Here is a 17,486-nt window from a genome sequence, read left to right on the forward strand (position 1 = left end):
GTAGGCAATGTAGTAACTACCAGAGAGCTCAAAAAAAAAAAAAAACCAAACAAATAACTAAAAACCAAGACACAGATCTCTCCTCACTCTCAAGGGGCCTGGGGTCCAGCAGAGAGAAAGACAGTAAGTAATTATAGCCCCTAAAAGAGCCTAGCACAAAGAATGTGCTCAACAGGTGCAGAAAAAACACATGAAAACAGTAAAAGTACTCTGTGATAAGTGCTATAGTAAGGGTAGGCAAAAGGTGCTATGGGAGCCCACAGGAAAGGATCAGAAGGTGAGACAGGGGAGGGAAACGCTGACAGGGTGCTGGGCCAGGCTGCCTGGACTGTCATCAAACCTCCCATGGTCACGCCAGGGCCTGCATGCAGAGGTCTTCCTCTTGATTACATGATCCATGGATGGTCAGCATTTTTAAATTTCAAATATCTAACTGTATACTTTCTCTCACTGATAATTATATTCTGATGTTTTCTCACCTGTCTATTTTTTCTTTCAGCTAAGGCCTGCACAGAAGAAGTTGACATCTGATCTTTCATGTCCTAATGAGAAAGAAGATAGGAAAACAAATGAAACACATCCTTAAACAAACTTACAGTTAACATTTCATACAATAGAAAAACACACAATTTATTATTTTTAAAAACAAGAAGACAGCATTTCTTGGCTTTATTTTCAATCTCAAAAATAAAGAAAACAAAAAGAAAGGTGGTCCCTTAAAAACAAGTAACCTGGATTCTAATTTAAATAGGAGGAAAGAGGAACGGAATTAACATTTACCAGGTACCTACCACAGGTCAGAAATAATCCTAAACATGTACACACATTATCAATGAATTTTCACAAGGACACCGTGAGGCTGGTACTATTTCCATTTTAAGGTTGAGGAGACCTAGGTACAAAAAAACGATGATACTTTCCCAAAGTCACATCACTAGTGAAGAATATCCCTGGGGTACAAACACAAATGCACGTGTTCGAGGGTTTTTATCTTTTTTATAATATATGTAAAAAACCATGTGCTTTTAGTATAAACTACATCTACTTCATGAGTTGGATTCATGAAAGGTACAGACTAACCCTAACATCAAAGTGAATTTCCAGAGTGGTGTCAAAAATAATTTTGTATGGAATGAAAAGTGAATAGATCCATTACTTTATCTGAAGCAAAGCAGTTTATTAAATGAGTCATTCTATTTATTTAGCTACAATCCAACATACTAGAGAATGATTTGAACTGAATACATGACGACTTCAATAAAAAATTTTTTAAAAGGCTGTCAAAATACTTTATAATTTACACAGACGTTAAAGTATAAGACTTTTGAAAACTTCTTTAAAGACCCATGACAAGTAAACAGTAGATCAGATAGTGCCACCACTTTTACAATCCCAGAACTATAGTAAGTGGGAGTGAGACCCACCTGATTCAACTTTCAAACCACTCATCTACCCATTTAGCAAACACTCACTGATGTCTGCTATGTGGCCAGGCATACAGCGGTGAATGATACTAGCTAGGTCCCTGCCCACATGGAGCTCACATCAGGATGATGTGCACGAGTCAGTCACGTGAGTGTTGTTAAAGATGCAGTTCCCCTGGATGTCACTATGCTCAGTGAAATAAGCCAGGCACAGGAAGACAAATACTGCATGTTCTCACTCATAGGTGGGGGCTAAAAAGATGGATTTCATGAAGATAGAGAATAGATAGGTGGTTGGTTGCCTGAGGCCAGGAAGAGTACAGGGGGAAAGCAGAATGAAGAGAGGTTGATTAATGGGTAAAAAATACACTTAGAAGAAATAAGACCTAGTGTTCCATAGATCAGTAGGTTGACTAAAGTTCAACAATAATCTACTGTATATTTCCAAATAGCAAGAAGAGAATAATTCAAATGTTTGCAGCATAAAGAAAAACGTTTAAAATGATGGATATCCCAATTATCTTCATTTGATTTGATCATTGTATATACATGCATCAAAATGTGGTATGTACCCCCAAAATATGTACAAATATATAAAAAATTTTATTTTTAAGATATATCAAAGAATAAATAGGTGAGGAGATGGATCCCTCATTTTCCATGATGTTATAATTATGAATGTATCAAAATATCTCATGTATCCTAAAAATATGCACAACCATTATGTATCAATAAATAAAATTTTACAAGTATTTTTAAGTGTAGTTCCCTAGGCCCCATGGAGACCTATGAAGGCAGATTCTTGATGGCACATTTTTAACAAGCACCCCCCATCCCCATTCCCTGTCTTACAACAGAACTCTAGAAGCCTCAAAGACAGACTGACCATTATACTAGTATCTCCTGGACTGCAGGATTCCCTTTCTGGTTATCAATTAGAGTTTAAGATGACATTCTGATAGTCAATCCAACAGCCTGATTTATTTAATATATATTAAAAACTATGCAGAGCAACATCCACTAGGGAGATAATACATGCTTTTAAAAATATACTCAGCTGGGCACTATAGCTTGAGCCTATAGCCCCAGCACTTAGGGAAGCCAAGGCAGGCGGATTGCTTGAGGCCAGGAGTTCGAGACCAGCCTGGGCAACACAGTGAAACCCCATTTCTACAAAATAAATAACATAAAAATATAGTCAATGCATTTTATTATAGTCTTTTTTTTAAAACAATGAACACATGACTTGCATAATAAAGACATCAACATTCATGTACGGAAAAGTGACACGTTAGCCTTGGAACATTACATGTAAAATGTATTTTTGCTGTTAGAAGTCAGTGCAGTGGAAGGTACAGATATTGGCTGAAAAGGAGCACAGGTAGGCTTCTGGGGGTGCTGGTAACACTCTGCAATGCTTCTGGGGGTTGTTTAGATGGCTGTGTTCAGTTTATAAATTTATTAAGCTATATATTTAGGTTAATTACACTTTTCTGTACTGTTATACTTTAACAAATATATTTTTTAAAATACCACTGGTCCCAAACAATGGCTGGATGGTAAACTAGACCAGCACTTTGAAAATAAATTTGTCATTCCATACCATGAGTCTCAAAATATTCACTGCCTTGACCCAGTAATTCCACTAACAGGAATTTATTTTAAGGAAATAATATAAAATATATACCAAAAAACACACGCAAAGATGTGCACTGCAGTATTATTTATAATATGAAAAAAAGTAGAAATAAGCAGCAACTCCAAATAAGGGAACAGCAACACAACCCACACAATGCAGTATTATATATTAGGATTATGTACTAGGCATTGTGCTTATGAAGAAAGTTCAGTGAACAGACAATTCACAAGAAAACCCACAAATGACCAAACATGAATAGATGCAATAACCCACTGATAATCAAAGAAGTGTAGCTAAGAGATATTTTCTCTGATTATACCAAGAAAGGTGAAAAACACTGATAATACTTAGTGAAGGTGTATTCTAACACCCAATTAGAAATATAACTGATAAGATCTTTTTGTAGGATACTTTGAAAACAATTTTTTGAGACAGGATCTCACTCTGATGGCCAGGCTAGAATACAGTGGTGCCGTCACAGCTACTGCAGCCTCAAACTCCCAGGCTCAAACAATCCTCCCACCTCAGCCTCCCGAGCAGCAGGGACTACAGGAATACACCACCACACCTATTTTTTTTTTTTTTTTTTTTTTTTATTTTTGGTAGAGATAGGGTCTCACTATATTGCCCAAGCTGGTCTTGAACTCCTGAATTCACAAGTGATCTTCCTGCCTTGGCCTCCCAAATTGCTGGGATTATAGGCACGACCCACCATGACTGGCTATGAATATTTCAAACGTGTATTCTCATTGATTTTTTTTTTTTTACTACTTAAACGAATACATAAGTTATGCTCACAAAGATGGTCACTGAAGTAGGGTTTGCAATTGCCAATAATAACAATAACCAAAATATCTACTGGTAGGTCAATGATTAAATAAATCATAACAGAGCCACATTAGAGGAGAGGGTAAGAGCAGAATCTTTCATGTCAAAGACCTAGGTTTAAGACTTATTCTTTTTCACAGCTGTGCTAAGTTTCTAGTTCTTCTGTACATTTAGGATAATATCTTTTAGGATCATTGCAGGGATTAATAGAGGTAACACATGAAGCATGATTAACAGTAGCCAACAATATAGTAAGCACTCAATAAAAATTACCACCAAATGAAAGTATTAACTATTAAAAAGGATAATCTGCTCCTGGGTAATACAGGACCCACTAGCTACTGAGCACCTAACATGTGGTCAGTGCAACTGAATTTTATTTTAATTAATTGATATTCAGTTATTAGAAAAATTTAAGTACGTCTGGAAAATATTGTGTTTGTGATTCTACTTTTTCAACTCTAAGTATTTCCAATGAAAATTTCACATCTGAATTGAGATATGCTGGAGTGTAAAATACATGCCAGATTTATTACAAAAACAGTTTAAAAATTTAAATCTCTCACTATCTCTTATATTGACTACATGTTTAAATGATCACCTTTTGAATATATTAGGTTACATAAAATAGATGAAGCTCACATACTTTTTACTCTTTTAATGTGGCAACTAGAAAATTAAAAATGACCAGGAGGTTCACATTTTATCACTACTGAACAGCACTTCTCTAGATTTATCTGTATCATTATAAGACTATGTCCACAATGTAATTTTTCATAGAAAAATATTATAGATCATGTCACTGCTTTTTAAAAGTTTAAGTATTTCAATGTCCATAAAATGGTTGCAAAAATAAAATTGTTGACATTGATTATTTCTAGGGAGTGAAAAGAGAATGAAGGGGCCTTTTTCTCCTTTCTATCAAAATTATTTGCATTTTATAAATACCAAGTACAGATTATTTGTAACTTAAGAAAATAAAATGCTATGATTGTGTAATGGTATGATCATAACTATATAAAAATACAACTGCGCTGCACTGGGAGGAAAATTATTAAGAAAATAATCTTGTGCTGTGTATTCTTTTGAGTTTAGATTCCTTTTTCTGCCTTTTCCTCTTGAAAAATGTCTCTAATTTTCTTTGAGCTTACATTATATAAATTATATAAAAAATATATATTTTATATGTTATATTTTTTTTATACATTGAGTTTAGGTTCCTTTTTCTGCTTTTTCCTCTTGAAAAATTTCTCTAATTTTCTTTGAGCTTACATTATATAAAATATTATATAAAACATATTTTAAAGTTTTAAAGTTTTATGCTTAATAAAAACCATGTGGGTTATGTGTGTGCTTTCATGGGTGTTAGCCCTGATGAGACAGATTCTTCCAACAGCCCTGTGGTGGGCATCCTGTATGGGACAGCACCGCAGGTAACGAGCTATGGCTTTCAGTTATGTGACCACTGCAGGTAACGAGCTATGGCTTTCACTTTTTTTTTTTTTTTTTTTTTTTTTTTTGTTAGTTTTTTTTTTTTTTTTTTTTTTTTTTTTTTTGAGACAGAGTCTTACTCTGTCTCCCAGGCTGGAGTACCGTAGCACAATCTTGGCTCACTACAACCTCCGTCTCTTGGTTTCAACTGATCCTACCACCTCAGCCTCCCAAGTAGCTGGGACTATAGGCACCTACCACCACACCCAGCTAAATTTTTGTATTTTTAGTAGAGACAGAGTTTCACCGTGTTGGCCAGGCTGGTCTCAAACTCCTGACCTCAACTGATCTGCCTACCTCAGCCTCCCAAAGTGCTGGGATTACAGGCGTGAGCCACTGCGCCCTAGTTGGCTTTCACTTCTATGATGGCACTTTATCCAGGCAGGTCAAAAATCACAAAACAGAACACCTCCATATTAGAATGTGGGATCTTAAACTATGTTACTAAATAGTTTTAAACATTTTATAACAATCTATCATGCCAAAAACATAATTACTCATCTTCTTTCTAACACTTGAACTTCAGAACCAGCAGTCAATCAGTGAGTCCCAATAAAGTATGGTTAATCCGTGAAAGGAACAACAAATGTCTTGGTTATTTATGCTCCTGTTCCCCTTTCACACTGTCTTCCAAGCTGAATGAATGAGACATCAGAAATCCCAGTGCTTCCCACTCATAACTCTTGTATCTCAAGGTCATCTGTGCACACACTGGATACTTCACCCTTTTTAATTAACCAAAGCCATTTCCATCTTGACTTATAATTGACTGTAAACAATTCTTACATTGGAGCAGGTTGGGTTTTTTTTCCTGGAGAGAGTAATAGTTCTGATTCTAACTTTTAAAGTTAAAGTCAGAGAATGTTAGTGAGGATTATTTCATTGATAAAACTGAGATCCACGGAGGCTGAATGACTTACCATGGTTAACATTTATTAATGTCACAGCTTAGCCTAGAACTCAGGTTCCCTTAACCCTTATTCACTGTTGTTCTGCCATACATTGCAAAACCTTTTGATCCTAAAGTAAAACCAAGGTCACTTCTACGATGTATTTCTAAAACACGAAAATTTCACATGCAAAATCTTTGATGTATAGGTGATTCCACAAGAGTGAAAATGAACACCTCAAAAATATGAAAGCTATTTACACAAAAACTTGAATATTTTGGTTTCTTTGCTAAAAACTGCCAGTAAAACTGAATTTGTACAAACTTAAAAGATGCTTGGAAAAACACACACAAGACTCTAACCAAGGAAGGCTTACTAAAGGCACAACCAACGGACTTTAATCAAGAAGAAACAGGAGATTTATACCTTCAGGTTGAAGCAAAAAAGAGAAAAAAAAAACCCTCAAAATGCATAGAGTATCACTGCCTACGAAAGAGAAAGCATAAGCAGAACACAATGTTTGAAAGATAGTCAAAAAATTTTGGAGCAACATTAAATGAAAGCCCACTGATAATAGTAACAGAAGAGCTAACAGAAGTTTTACAAATTCCTAATTTGAACTTGGTTTTATCTCGTTTTCCAAATCTGCTAACTCCCTGATCCCTCTGTCAGAAGCTCCTCCACTCAGAACCCAGAAATCTCTACATACAAACACTGTTTAGCTAAATGTGATAATATGGAATTACACAGGTGTATTTTTTTTTATTTTTTTATTTTTATTTTTATTTATTTTTTTGGGGGGGGGACGGAGTTTTGCTCTTGTTACCCAGGCTGGAGTGCAATGGCGCGATCTCGGCTCACCGCAACCTCCGCCTCCTGGGTTCAGGCAATTNAAAAGAGAAACACTACCCTCAAGGGGCATGACTGGAGAAGACTGACAGGCAGTAAACATACACACAAATAATTTGTTTTTTTTTGTTTTTTTTGTTTTTTTTTGAGACAGAGTTTCACTCATGTTACCCAGGCTAGAGTGCAATGGCGCGATCTCGGCTCACCGCAACCTCCGCCTCCTGGGTTCAGGCAATTCTCCTGCCTCAGCCTCCTGAGTAGCTGGGATTACAGGCACGCCTCGTGATCCACCCGCCTCGGCCTCCCAAAGTGCTGGGATTACAGGCTTGAGCCACCACGCCCGGCCCTTTGTTTTTATTTTTAATCAAGTTAGCACCATTGCTATTTCCTTATCTTCTATAGGACTTTGAATTAGAATTTATTAAAATCAGATCAGCAAAAGCTCAGTTAGGTACTATTAGCCTACCACTGGTAAATACTAACAGCTTCCCCCAAACAGGTCATAAATTTAAACAAAAATGATTTAAAGCCCTAAAATATTCAGGTGGATCACACAGTTGAGTATGGTTTAGATCTCAACTCTAAAAAGACAGTAATATTTTGAAGTACTGACTTGATTTAGAATACCTCTTATTAGTCTGTTCTCACATTGCTATAAAGAACTGCCCGAGACTGGGTAATTTATAAGTGAAAGAGGTTTAATTTACTCACAGTTTGGCATGGCTAGGGAAGTCTCAGGAAACTTACAATCATGGCAGAAGGGGAAGCAAGGCACCTTCTTCACAAGGCGGCAGGGAAAAGAGTGACAGAGCAAAGTGGGAAGAGCCCCTTATAGAATCATCAGATCTCATGAGACTCACTTACTATCATGAGAACAGCATGGGGAAAATGTCCCCCATGATTCATTCAACTACCTTCACCTGGTCTCTCTTTTGACACATGGGATTATGGGGATTACAATTCAAGATGAGGTTTTGGGTGGGGAAACAGCTAAACCATATCAACCTCTAAGAATGTACTTTAAAAAGCTTTTCAGATATTAGAAAATAAACTTTGGATTCTTCCTTCCGTTATATCAATGAACTTAATTTTCAATATATGGACCTTTGGATTTCAAGTTGCAAACTGCGAAAGTCTACCTTGCAGAAAGAATAAATATAATGATTAAGGTTAAGGACATATACTTCACTGCAAGGTCCCACTTAAATATTAATGTCTATAGGAGTGTCCTTCAAAAAACTGACTACAAAAAAAAAGCTTATAAAAAATAATTGGGGATTTATTTATCTTACAAAAAATATGTCACCTAACCACAAGGCTTCCTCATCAGAACAGTATTTTGAACTGGCTAGAAATTAAGAGTGTCTAATCAAAACACTCACTTTGGAAGGGGCATCGAGGTCCAGAAAGGTTTCTTCCTTATTAAAATGTGGGTTTATTTAGAAACAATTTACGTATATGTATAGAGAAAGGCAACTAATGAATAAAACAAGAAACAATAATATATAAAGTTCAGTGATAATCTACCATTTGAAATAATTTCAAAAGGAAAACACATGATATAAAGGCTTTGGCAAACAAATACTAAGGTTCCTGCCTAAGATGACTCTTAAAAAGCCATATGTTAGCACTGGTATGATCCCAAGTCTTTTTATTCAAGGAAGCTGCTTTCTAGTACATATGTTAAAGACAGCTGGTTCTCTTACATCTAGTTATGCTAATCAAATGGCTTAGCTATATAGTTTCAAAATATGAAACATTTTAATGACACAAGATTGTACTTAAATAATGTTTTTTCTTAGATTCTTTAATAATGGGTATTATTCTAAATAACTTAGGACTATAGATTTCACTTGGGTCAATTTTTTAGACTCTGATAGATGCTTGTTTGCTCTGGATAACGCTGGAATGGCTGTCAAGTAGTTACATATGGAAATGTCAGTAACATGGGTTGCAAGAGTTCCAGAAGGAATTCAGATGGTGGAAGAAGCTGCTATCCAAACCCTGTAAGAGTCACTCTTCAACAATGCAAAGTGATGACCAATCAATCAAAAAAACCAAATGGTTTCTACAATAGTAATTGTTTTGTTCATCAAGAAATAGAGTACACTAAGAAATAAAAAGAGAGAAAGATAACTAGCTTGAAGAAACTAAAGTATTGACAGGTGTTTAATCATTCAGGATGACACCATTAAAGTACCCTGCCCAAAACCAATGATTACTGCTTTTTTGCTCTCAGAAATAAGCCTGACAGGCTGGGCATGGTGGCTCTGGGCATGGTGGCTCATGTCTGTAATCCCAGCACTTTGAGAGGCTGAGGCAGCCGAACTGCTTGGGTTTACTAGCTCGAGGCCAGCCTGAGCAACATGTTGAAACCCTGTCTCTACGAAAAATTAAGCTGGTGTGGCGATGCACACCTGTAGTCTTAGCTACCTGGGAGGCTGAGGCAGGAAAATCACTTGAGCCTGGGAGGTGGAGACTGCAGTCAGCCAAGACTGAACCACCGCACTTCAGCCTGGGCAACACAGTGAGACCTCGGGTCAAAAAAATGAAAGACTAAAAACAGATTTCTTTTTCTTCAGTCATGAAATTTTTTTTTTTTTTTTTTTTTTGGGAGATTGCAGTGATATGATCATAGCTCTCGGCCTCAACCTGATCCTCCTACCTCGGCCTCCTATGTAGTTGAAACTACTGGCGTGCACTACCATGCCCAGCTAATTTTTCTATTTTTTGTAGAGACAGGGTTTCGTCATGTTGCCCAGCCTGGTCTCAAACTCCTAGGCTCAAGTGATCCACCCCACCTCTGCCTCCCAAAGTGCTAGGATTCCAGGTGTTAGCCACCATGCCCAGCCAATCAGCAAAATTATTTGTGGGGAAACTGGCATTTAATTCATATTTTAAAAGTGATATGAGAGGTGACCTATTAGTTTACAATTAAGGAAAAGAGTTCTAAGAAGTCTGGCTACTTCTTACACAGACAACACAGTGAGATCATATTCCTTACCCTGACGACTTGCCGAGTACTTGTAATGAAGGCTTTTCTTATACTCAATTCAGTTGCGTCGAGGTTAAATTTTCTAGGATTTGCTTCAACTATGCGTAGGTCAAAAAGTCAAGGTAAAACGATTTCATCATCAAAGTCTGAAAACATCCTGTTAAATCACTGAATCTCTCACATGCAGACAAATAAAATCTGGCTCAAACTTTCCGAAAACACAGTCAACCGGACACCAATCATTCTCAAACTTCCTCTGCCTACAGCCATAGGAGGGAAGATCCTTCTGCCCCAAGACAGAGATGACTGGTCAGGTTAGGAAGCACAGCTCCTGCTGAGGCTTCACTAAACCCTTGAGGTTATCTGACCACAGCTGAGCTGAGCTCTTCCTGTTTGCTAACACTTGTGTTTATCCTTTTTTAACTCCTCATCACTTTTACTAAGACAACTTTTGCAAATCTTTTTCTCCTGCCATTCCAAACCACTTGCCATTATGCCAAGATACTAACCCTATGTCTTAATCTGGAGATCAGGCCTTCTTCAGAGAAGCTGCCCTTGTTCCTCTTCCCCCTAGCATGGTCCAACACATCACGTCAGACACTTGCATCGCTCGCTCTACTTCCCTTGCAAAGTCTGCGGGTATCTGTGCTATTATTTGATTACCATCCACCCAAAGTTCTGTGAGGGCTGGTATAGTGTTTATTAATCTCAGTAACCAACAAAATGCCTGGCACATAGTATACTCAATAAACATTTTCTGAGTATCATTCAGATACTCATCTGAATGATGAGTATCTATTAAAACTTTGTTTTTTTCATCTCACGTTTTCTCTAGCTTCCCTAACCTTTTTTCCTTCCCTCCTGCCTCAAGGGAAGAATTATCTCCCTCTAACTGTGCTTTCGATCCTGCTCCCTCACATATTTTCCACTAATTTTAGAGAACATACTTGCCTTTTAACAATTTTAAAAGTACCCAGGAACCTCATGAATGACAGAAATTATTTACTCCACATATCAACTGCATACGAACCTGTGCTAATTATAGAGTGATCCTGACAAAAGCTGGTTTCCTTGATGTTTTATCTCACTTAGGGAAAAAACAACAGAACTCAGAGTATGCAAATGGCATATCTTCCATTTAAAGTTTTGGTTAAATGGGATTTCCAGTTGGGAAAAAAGCCTATATCATGAAGTTTCTACAGTTCCCTAGTGCATCAGTCAGATCAGTGGACTTACAGTGGACTGCTAATTCATCAATACAATGAATTAGCACAACAGATCAGCTTTTACTAAATGCAGTTTCATGGTACAAGATGCCTCTTCAATGAGGAGCAGCACTGTAACATCACTTCTTAAACAGGAAGACAGTCTACAAAAAGATTTTCTTTTGATCTCTAATTACCAAAGTATAACATTGGCCTCTATGTATCTCTATATAATAACGACCGCTAACACTATTACAGAAGCCGTATGCCAGGCGCCATTTAAACTCTTTACCTGTATAATCCCAATAATTCTAGGCGCTACGTACCCTTGTTATCCTAACTTTCCACTAAAGAGAAAACTGAAGCACAGCAGGTTAAGTGATGAGCCCAAGTCACATGGTAACTGGTTGCGATGCTGTAATATAATAAATACAAATTTGGTCTCTGCCCCTCATTTCTGGCACACAGCTCCTAAATCCCTTGGAATCTTCAGAGTGATGACCATGTTTTGTATGTTAATGGCATGACTGATGGCTGGGGGTTCCTAGATATCCCCTCAGGATGAGGGGCTGGTCCCCAGAGGAATCAACTATGTGATGAGACAGAAACTTTCAGCCCCCTGCTCAAGCCGACCCCAGGGGAAAGGGGCTGAAGGCTGAGTTGATCACCAACAGACCAATTAATGTGATCAATCATGCCTACGTAATGAAGCCTCCACATACACCCAAAAGGACAGTTCAGGAAGCTTCCAGACAGCTGAAGGTGTGGAGGTTCCTGGAGGCACCTGGAGAGAGCCTGGAAGTGCTGCACCTCTTTTCCCATACGTTGCATGCATCTCTTCCATCTGGTCATTCATCTGCATCCTTTGTAATATCTTTTACAATAAATGAATAAACCAAAGGAGACTATTTCCCTGAGTTCTGTGGGCTGTTCTTGCAAATTAAATTAATTCGATCTACGGAGGGGGTTGTGGGGACCTCAATTAACAGCTGGTCAGTTAGGAGCACTGGTTACAACCTGGGGCTTGCAAATGGCATCTGAAGTGGGGGCAGTCTTGTGGGACTGAGCTCTTAACTTGTGGACCTGATATTATTTCCAAGTAAACAGTGTCAGAAATATCACACCAAGTTGAGTGGGAAGGCACAGACTTAAAAGAAAAAAAGGGTTTTTTTTTTCCTTTTACATTGGTGGAGCCAGGATTTGAACACCAGCAATCTGACTCCAGGGTCTAGAGTCGTAATCATTACACCACGCTGCCTTTATATATACATTTACAGTACAGGATTTGTCATACACTGTATAAGAATTCAGCTGCTCTACCTTAACTTACGGGGGCAAATACTTTAAACATGTCATGGTATAAGTAAGGGCAACATCAACCGATTATAAAAGAAAATGTTTCATCTACATACTGGAAACAACCGGAGAAAAACTTGTCCATTTGTCTATTTATTTACCCCAAATGGCACAGACACCACAGAAAAGGATATTGATGGTTTCATCAAGGTCCTCTAGATCCCACTCTATGCTTCGGAGGTTGTTTCTCAGCTCGTTGGTGGTCCAGTCGATTTCTTCCCTTGTTGCTGTGGAGGGGTCCTGGAGGAGCTCTGTCCATCTCTGAAACAATCCCTGGGCAGTGTTGACTGCTTTCTGTACCTCTCTGTAATCAAGATGAGGGAAAGGAGAGAAATCACAGACAACATTCCATGAACAAGTTACTGCATGATTTAGGTTAACATTTATGATCAAACACCATCCTCAGCAACCACCATTCCCACAGATGGCTCTTCACAGACAAATATCAAAGTTCAAAACTTTGAAACACAGTCCGAGTATTATGTTCTCAGCCGATGCCTGGAATACAATAGCCATTATTTAAGCAGCCACAGTATCAAGTTTGTCAGGGAAGGACAAATTTAATTTTTTTCTCTGAACAGACTATACATAAAAGTCTAGTGAAGCAATCCTACAAATTAACTAAGGGGCAATGAGCATTCCCACATGCTTCTACTTGGTGTGACAGTATTAGTAATTTATACTCAGATGAAAAAGTCCTAATATAGCCTTTCTTTTCTTGGCGTGGGAGAAAGCAGAATGCTGGAGGGAGGGTTACTCTTATATAGCTACTGTTTTATTATAAGTATTTTAATCTGAGAAATTTTTAAACCCAAGATCTCATCAGAAGATTTCCAAACATTAGCTTTAAATATACCTACTGTCCTTAATTAAGCAATACCATATAACAGATTTGTGTTCTGTTTTGTTTTTGAGATGGAGTCTTGCTCTTTCACCCAGGTCGGAGTGAAATTCCATGATCTCGGCTCACTGCAACCTCCCCACCACCACCACTCCGGGTTCAAGTGACTCTCATGCCTTAGCCTCCCGAGCAGCTGGCACTTCAAGTGCCCGCCACCATGTCTGGCTAATTTTTGTATTTTCGGTAGGGAGGGGATTTTGTCATGTTGGCCAGGCTGGTCTTGAACTCTTGACCTCAGGTGATCCACCTGCTTCATTCAGCCTCCCAAAGTGCTAGAATTACAGGCGTAAGCCACTGCACCCTGCCAGGTTAGTGTTTATCTTGCTTAGAGAAGGAAAGTAGGCCATTAAGTGCTATGATTTAGCATGCTTTTAAATTAGATATAGTCACGAAATTTTAAGAACTTTTACCCCCACCACTGGGCCAATATTCACCATTTAAATGTTATAATCTAACATTACCACATATAAAAGCCAAAAAGGAGTCATTTTATAATCATATACTCTCTCATGTACAAAGTTGATATTCCCATTGTCCCAAACTAAAAGAACTGTTTTGAACCTTCTATGATTTCTTCTGGAATAAAGACCACAAAAACGTGTTTTGGCTGATCAGGGTGTTTGTTGTCTATGGCTTTAAGACAGAATTCGCACATATCCTATACGCTCTGAAGTTTCAAGTACTGGAAAAAAGAAAGCACCAACAAAAATGAAGAAAAGCACCTTACAATATTTAGGTCTATGGCATACTGATGAGAGCTAAGAGGCTGAATGTGAGAGAGAGAATACAGCTAGGCTGAGTAAGTCAGCAAGCTATACGGACAACAAGAAATCGACCAACGTCAGTTCACATCGTCTAGTTTATGGCTTAGGCAAGTCACTTCATTGTTCCTTTCATGGCAGCCTTTAGACGTTCAGTGCTAATGAGAAACCATACTTAAGATAAAAGAAGGAAGAATTAAGTGAGGTACAAATCTACTTTCTTTACCCTTTATGAAATCTGGGTGATTTAGTGGAGTAAGAGCTATGTACCATTCCTTAACGCAAAGTCAGTCATCCTGGGGTATCCTCGGAGGACTGGTTCCAGGACCCCCACAGGATACCAAATCTGCAGATGCTCAAGTCCATATATAAAGTGACACAGTATTTGCACATAACCTACGCACATCCTCCTACATACTTTAAATCATCTCTAGATTTATAATACCTAATGTAATTTAAATGCTATGTAAATTGCTGTTATACTGTATTGTTTAGGGAATAAGAAAAAAAAAAAGTCTGTACATGTTCAGTACAGATGCAATCATTCTTTTTTTTCCCTGAATATGTTCAATCCTGAGTTGGCTGAATCCACAGATTTGGAATCCACAGAGATGAAGGTCTGATTGCACTGGTTTATCTCTAAGAACTGAGTAATGTCTATGATAATAGAAGACAGAGTTAAAGAGGTATCTGTGAAGACATCTCATTTTAAAGAATATAAAATTATTGATTCTGTAAAGCAAATATGAATTCCTTTTTGAGAACTAGCAGCCTCAAACCAAGAAGCCTTGGGCTAGGGTTTAGGTTTGTTCTCCATCACCAGTACACAATTTTGATGCTGGAATTAAATTCTAAGCAGCAACCTATGAAATTTTTTGGTCTCAGGAGACTCCTTTGCACTCTTCAAAATTACTGAAGACCCCAAAGAGCTTAGAGTGACGTGTGCTATATATCTAATGCTATTTGCTATATTAGGAATTCAAACAGACATTTAAAGAATATTTGCCAATTTTAAAATGTGAGCTTACATGCTAATAATGATTTTTAAAATTCTAAAACAAAAAAAATGTAGTGAGAAGAATGACATTGTTTTACATTTTTGCAAATCTCTTTAATACATGTGGATTCTCATATCCACTTCTATCATCAGTCTGTGGACACACATTTTGGTAGAAGCCTATGATGAGAATCCAGCCTCACGCAGATATACACTAGAAAAAGGGAAGAGAATTTTAATAGTCTTTTCAGACAACTGCAGGTGTTCTTTTTTGTTAACAAAACTTGACAACTGGCTGTTAAAGGTTAGCTGCAATGTGGATCCTAAGACTGTATTAAAGAAGTTTTTAGATTTTCTTATTTTACAATAATAATTTTCTTGTTTTTCTTGACTTACCATGTAAAATGGGAAGGAGTATCTCAGTCATTAGGGAGCTTTGTTTCCCTTACAATTCTTTGGTCAAACTTGTACAGACTGAGATTCCATTATCCAAAATGCTTGGGACCAGAAATATTTGGGATTTTTTCAGATTTAGAATATTTGCATTATACTTACAAGTTGTGCACTCCAATCTGAAAATCCAAAATGCAAAATGCTCCAATGAGCATTTCTTTCAAGCATCTTGTTGGTGCTTAAAAAGTTTCGGGCCAGGCGTGGTAGTTCACACCTGTAATCCCAACACTTTGGGAGGCCGAGACACAGGGATCACCTGAGGTCAGAAGTTCAAGACCAGCCTGACCTATATGAAGGAAACCCCGTCTCTACTAAAAATACAAAATTAGCCGGGTGGGGAAGTGCATGCCTGTAATCCCAGCTACTAGGAAGGCTGAAGCAGGAGAATCGCTTGAACCCAGGAGTGGGAGGCTGCAGTGAACTGAGATTGCACCACTGCACTCTAGCCTGGGTAACAGAGTGAGACTGTGTTTCAAAAAGATAAGAAGGCAAAAAGATTTGCCCAGTCACTTCCCCAAAGACATACATTGACAAATAGCACAGGAAAAGATGCCTAACATCATTAACGAAATGCAAATTAAATCTTCAATGAGATACTACTACATATTTAGACTGGATTAAAATGAAAACAAAACTGACAATACAAAGTGCTGGAAAGGTCGTGGAGTATCTGGAACTCTCATAACTTACTGGTGGAAAGGCACAATAGTACAGCCATATGGAAGACAGTTTGGCTGTTTCTTCAACATATATTTCCCATATGACCCAAAAGTCCCACTCCTAAGTGAAAACTTGTGTTCACACAATCTGCACATTTTTATTGTAGCTTTATTCATAACAGCCAAAAATTGTAAACAACCCACATGTCCTTCAACTAATGAGTGGATAAACTGTAGTATATATGTATAACAGAATACTATTCAGCAATAAAAAGGAACAAACTACAGCTACATTCAACAATATAGACAAATCTCAAATGTATTATGCTAAGAAAAAAAGCTAGACTCAGAAGGCCATGTGCTATATGACTTCACTGACAAAACATTCTGGGAAAGGCAAAATTATAGAAACAGAAAACAGATGAGGGTTTGCCAGGTGCTGGGCAAGGGGGAAGTAGGCACACAGAGAAACAATTTGGGGAGATGGGTCTGTGCTATATCCTACTTGTGGAAGTGATGATTACACAACTACATGAATTTGTCAATTTTATACAAGTGTATACTAAAAAGGTTGCTTTTTATTGTAGGTAAATTATAACTTTTAAAAAATGAAGAAAATTATACTTGAGGGTCAAGATTTTATAAAATTAATAATTTTTACTGTTTCATGAATAATTTTTTTTTGAGACGAAATCTCACTCCGTCACCCAGGCTGGAGTGCAGTGGCATGATCTCGGCTCACTGCAACCTCTGCCTCCCAGATTCAAACGATTCTCCTGCCTTGGCCTCCTGAGTAGCTAAAATTACAGGTGTGTGCCATTACACTCAGCTAATTTTTGTATTTTTAGTAGAAACAGGGTTTCACCACGTTGGCCAGCCTGGTCTCAAACGTCTAACCTCAAGTGATCCACCCACCTCAGCCTCCCTAAGTGCTAGGATTACAGGCGCCACAGCACCCAGCCTCATGAAGAATTCTTAAGGAAATATGTCTCTTTTCTTTCTTTCTTTTTTTTTTTTTTTTTTTTTTTTTTTTTTTTT

At 37.8% G+C, this 17,486-nt stretch overlaps 1 protein-coding gene across 1 annotated transcript in view; it reads right to left on the reverse strand.

The window, feature by feature from the left end:
* Positions 1-17,486, reverse strand: part of STX6 (syntaxin 6) — a 49,025-nt gene that overhangs the window by 19,831 nt on the left and 11,708 nt on the right. The window contains exons 2-4 of the mRNA XM_017524452.2: positions 12,812-12,981; positions 10,126-10,220; positions 480-542 (exon numbers count right to left, since the gene is read on the reverse strand). Coding sequence (XP_017379941.1) covers positions 480-542; positions 10,126-10,220; positions 12,812-12,981 — 328 coding nt within the window. The remainder of the gene's footprint in view (positions 1-479; positions 543-10,125; positions 10,221-12,811; positions 12,982-17,486) is intronic.

This window comes from Cebus imitator, unplaced genomic scaffold, assembly GCF_001604975.1.
Source record: "Cebus imitator isolate Cc_AM_T3 unplaced genomic scaffold, Cebus_imitator-1.0 Scaffold33, whole genome shotgun sequence".
Classification (NCBI taxonomy): domain Eukaryota; kingdom Metazoa; phylum Chordata; class Mammalia; order Primates; family Cebidae; genus Cebus; species Cebus imitator.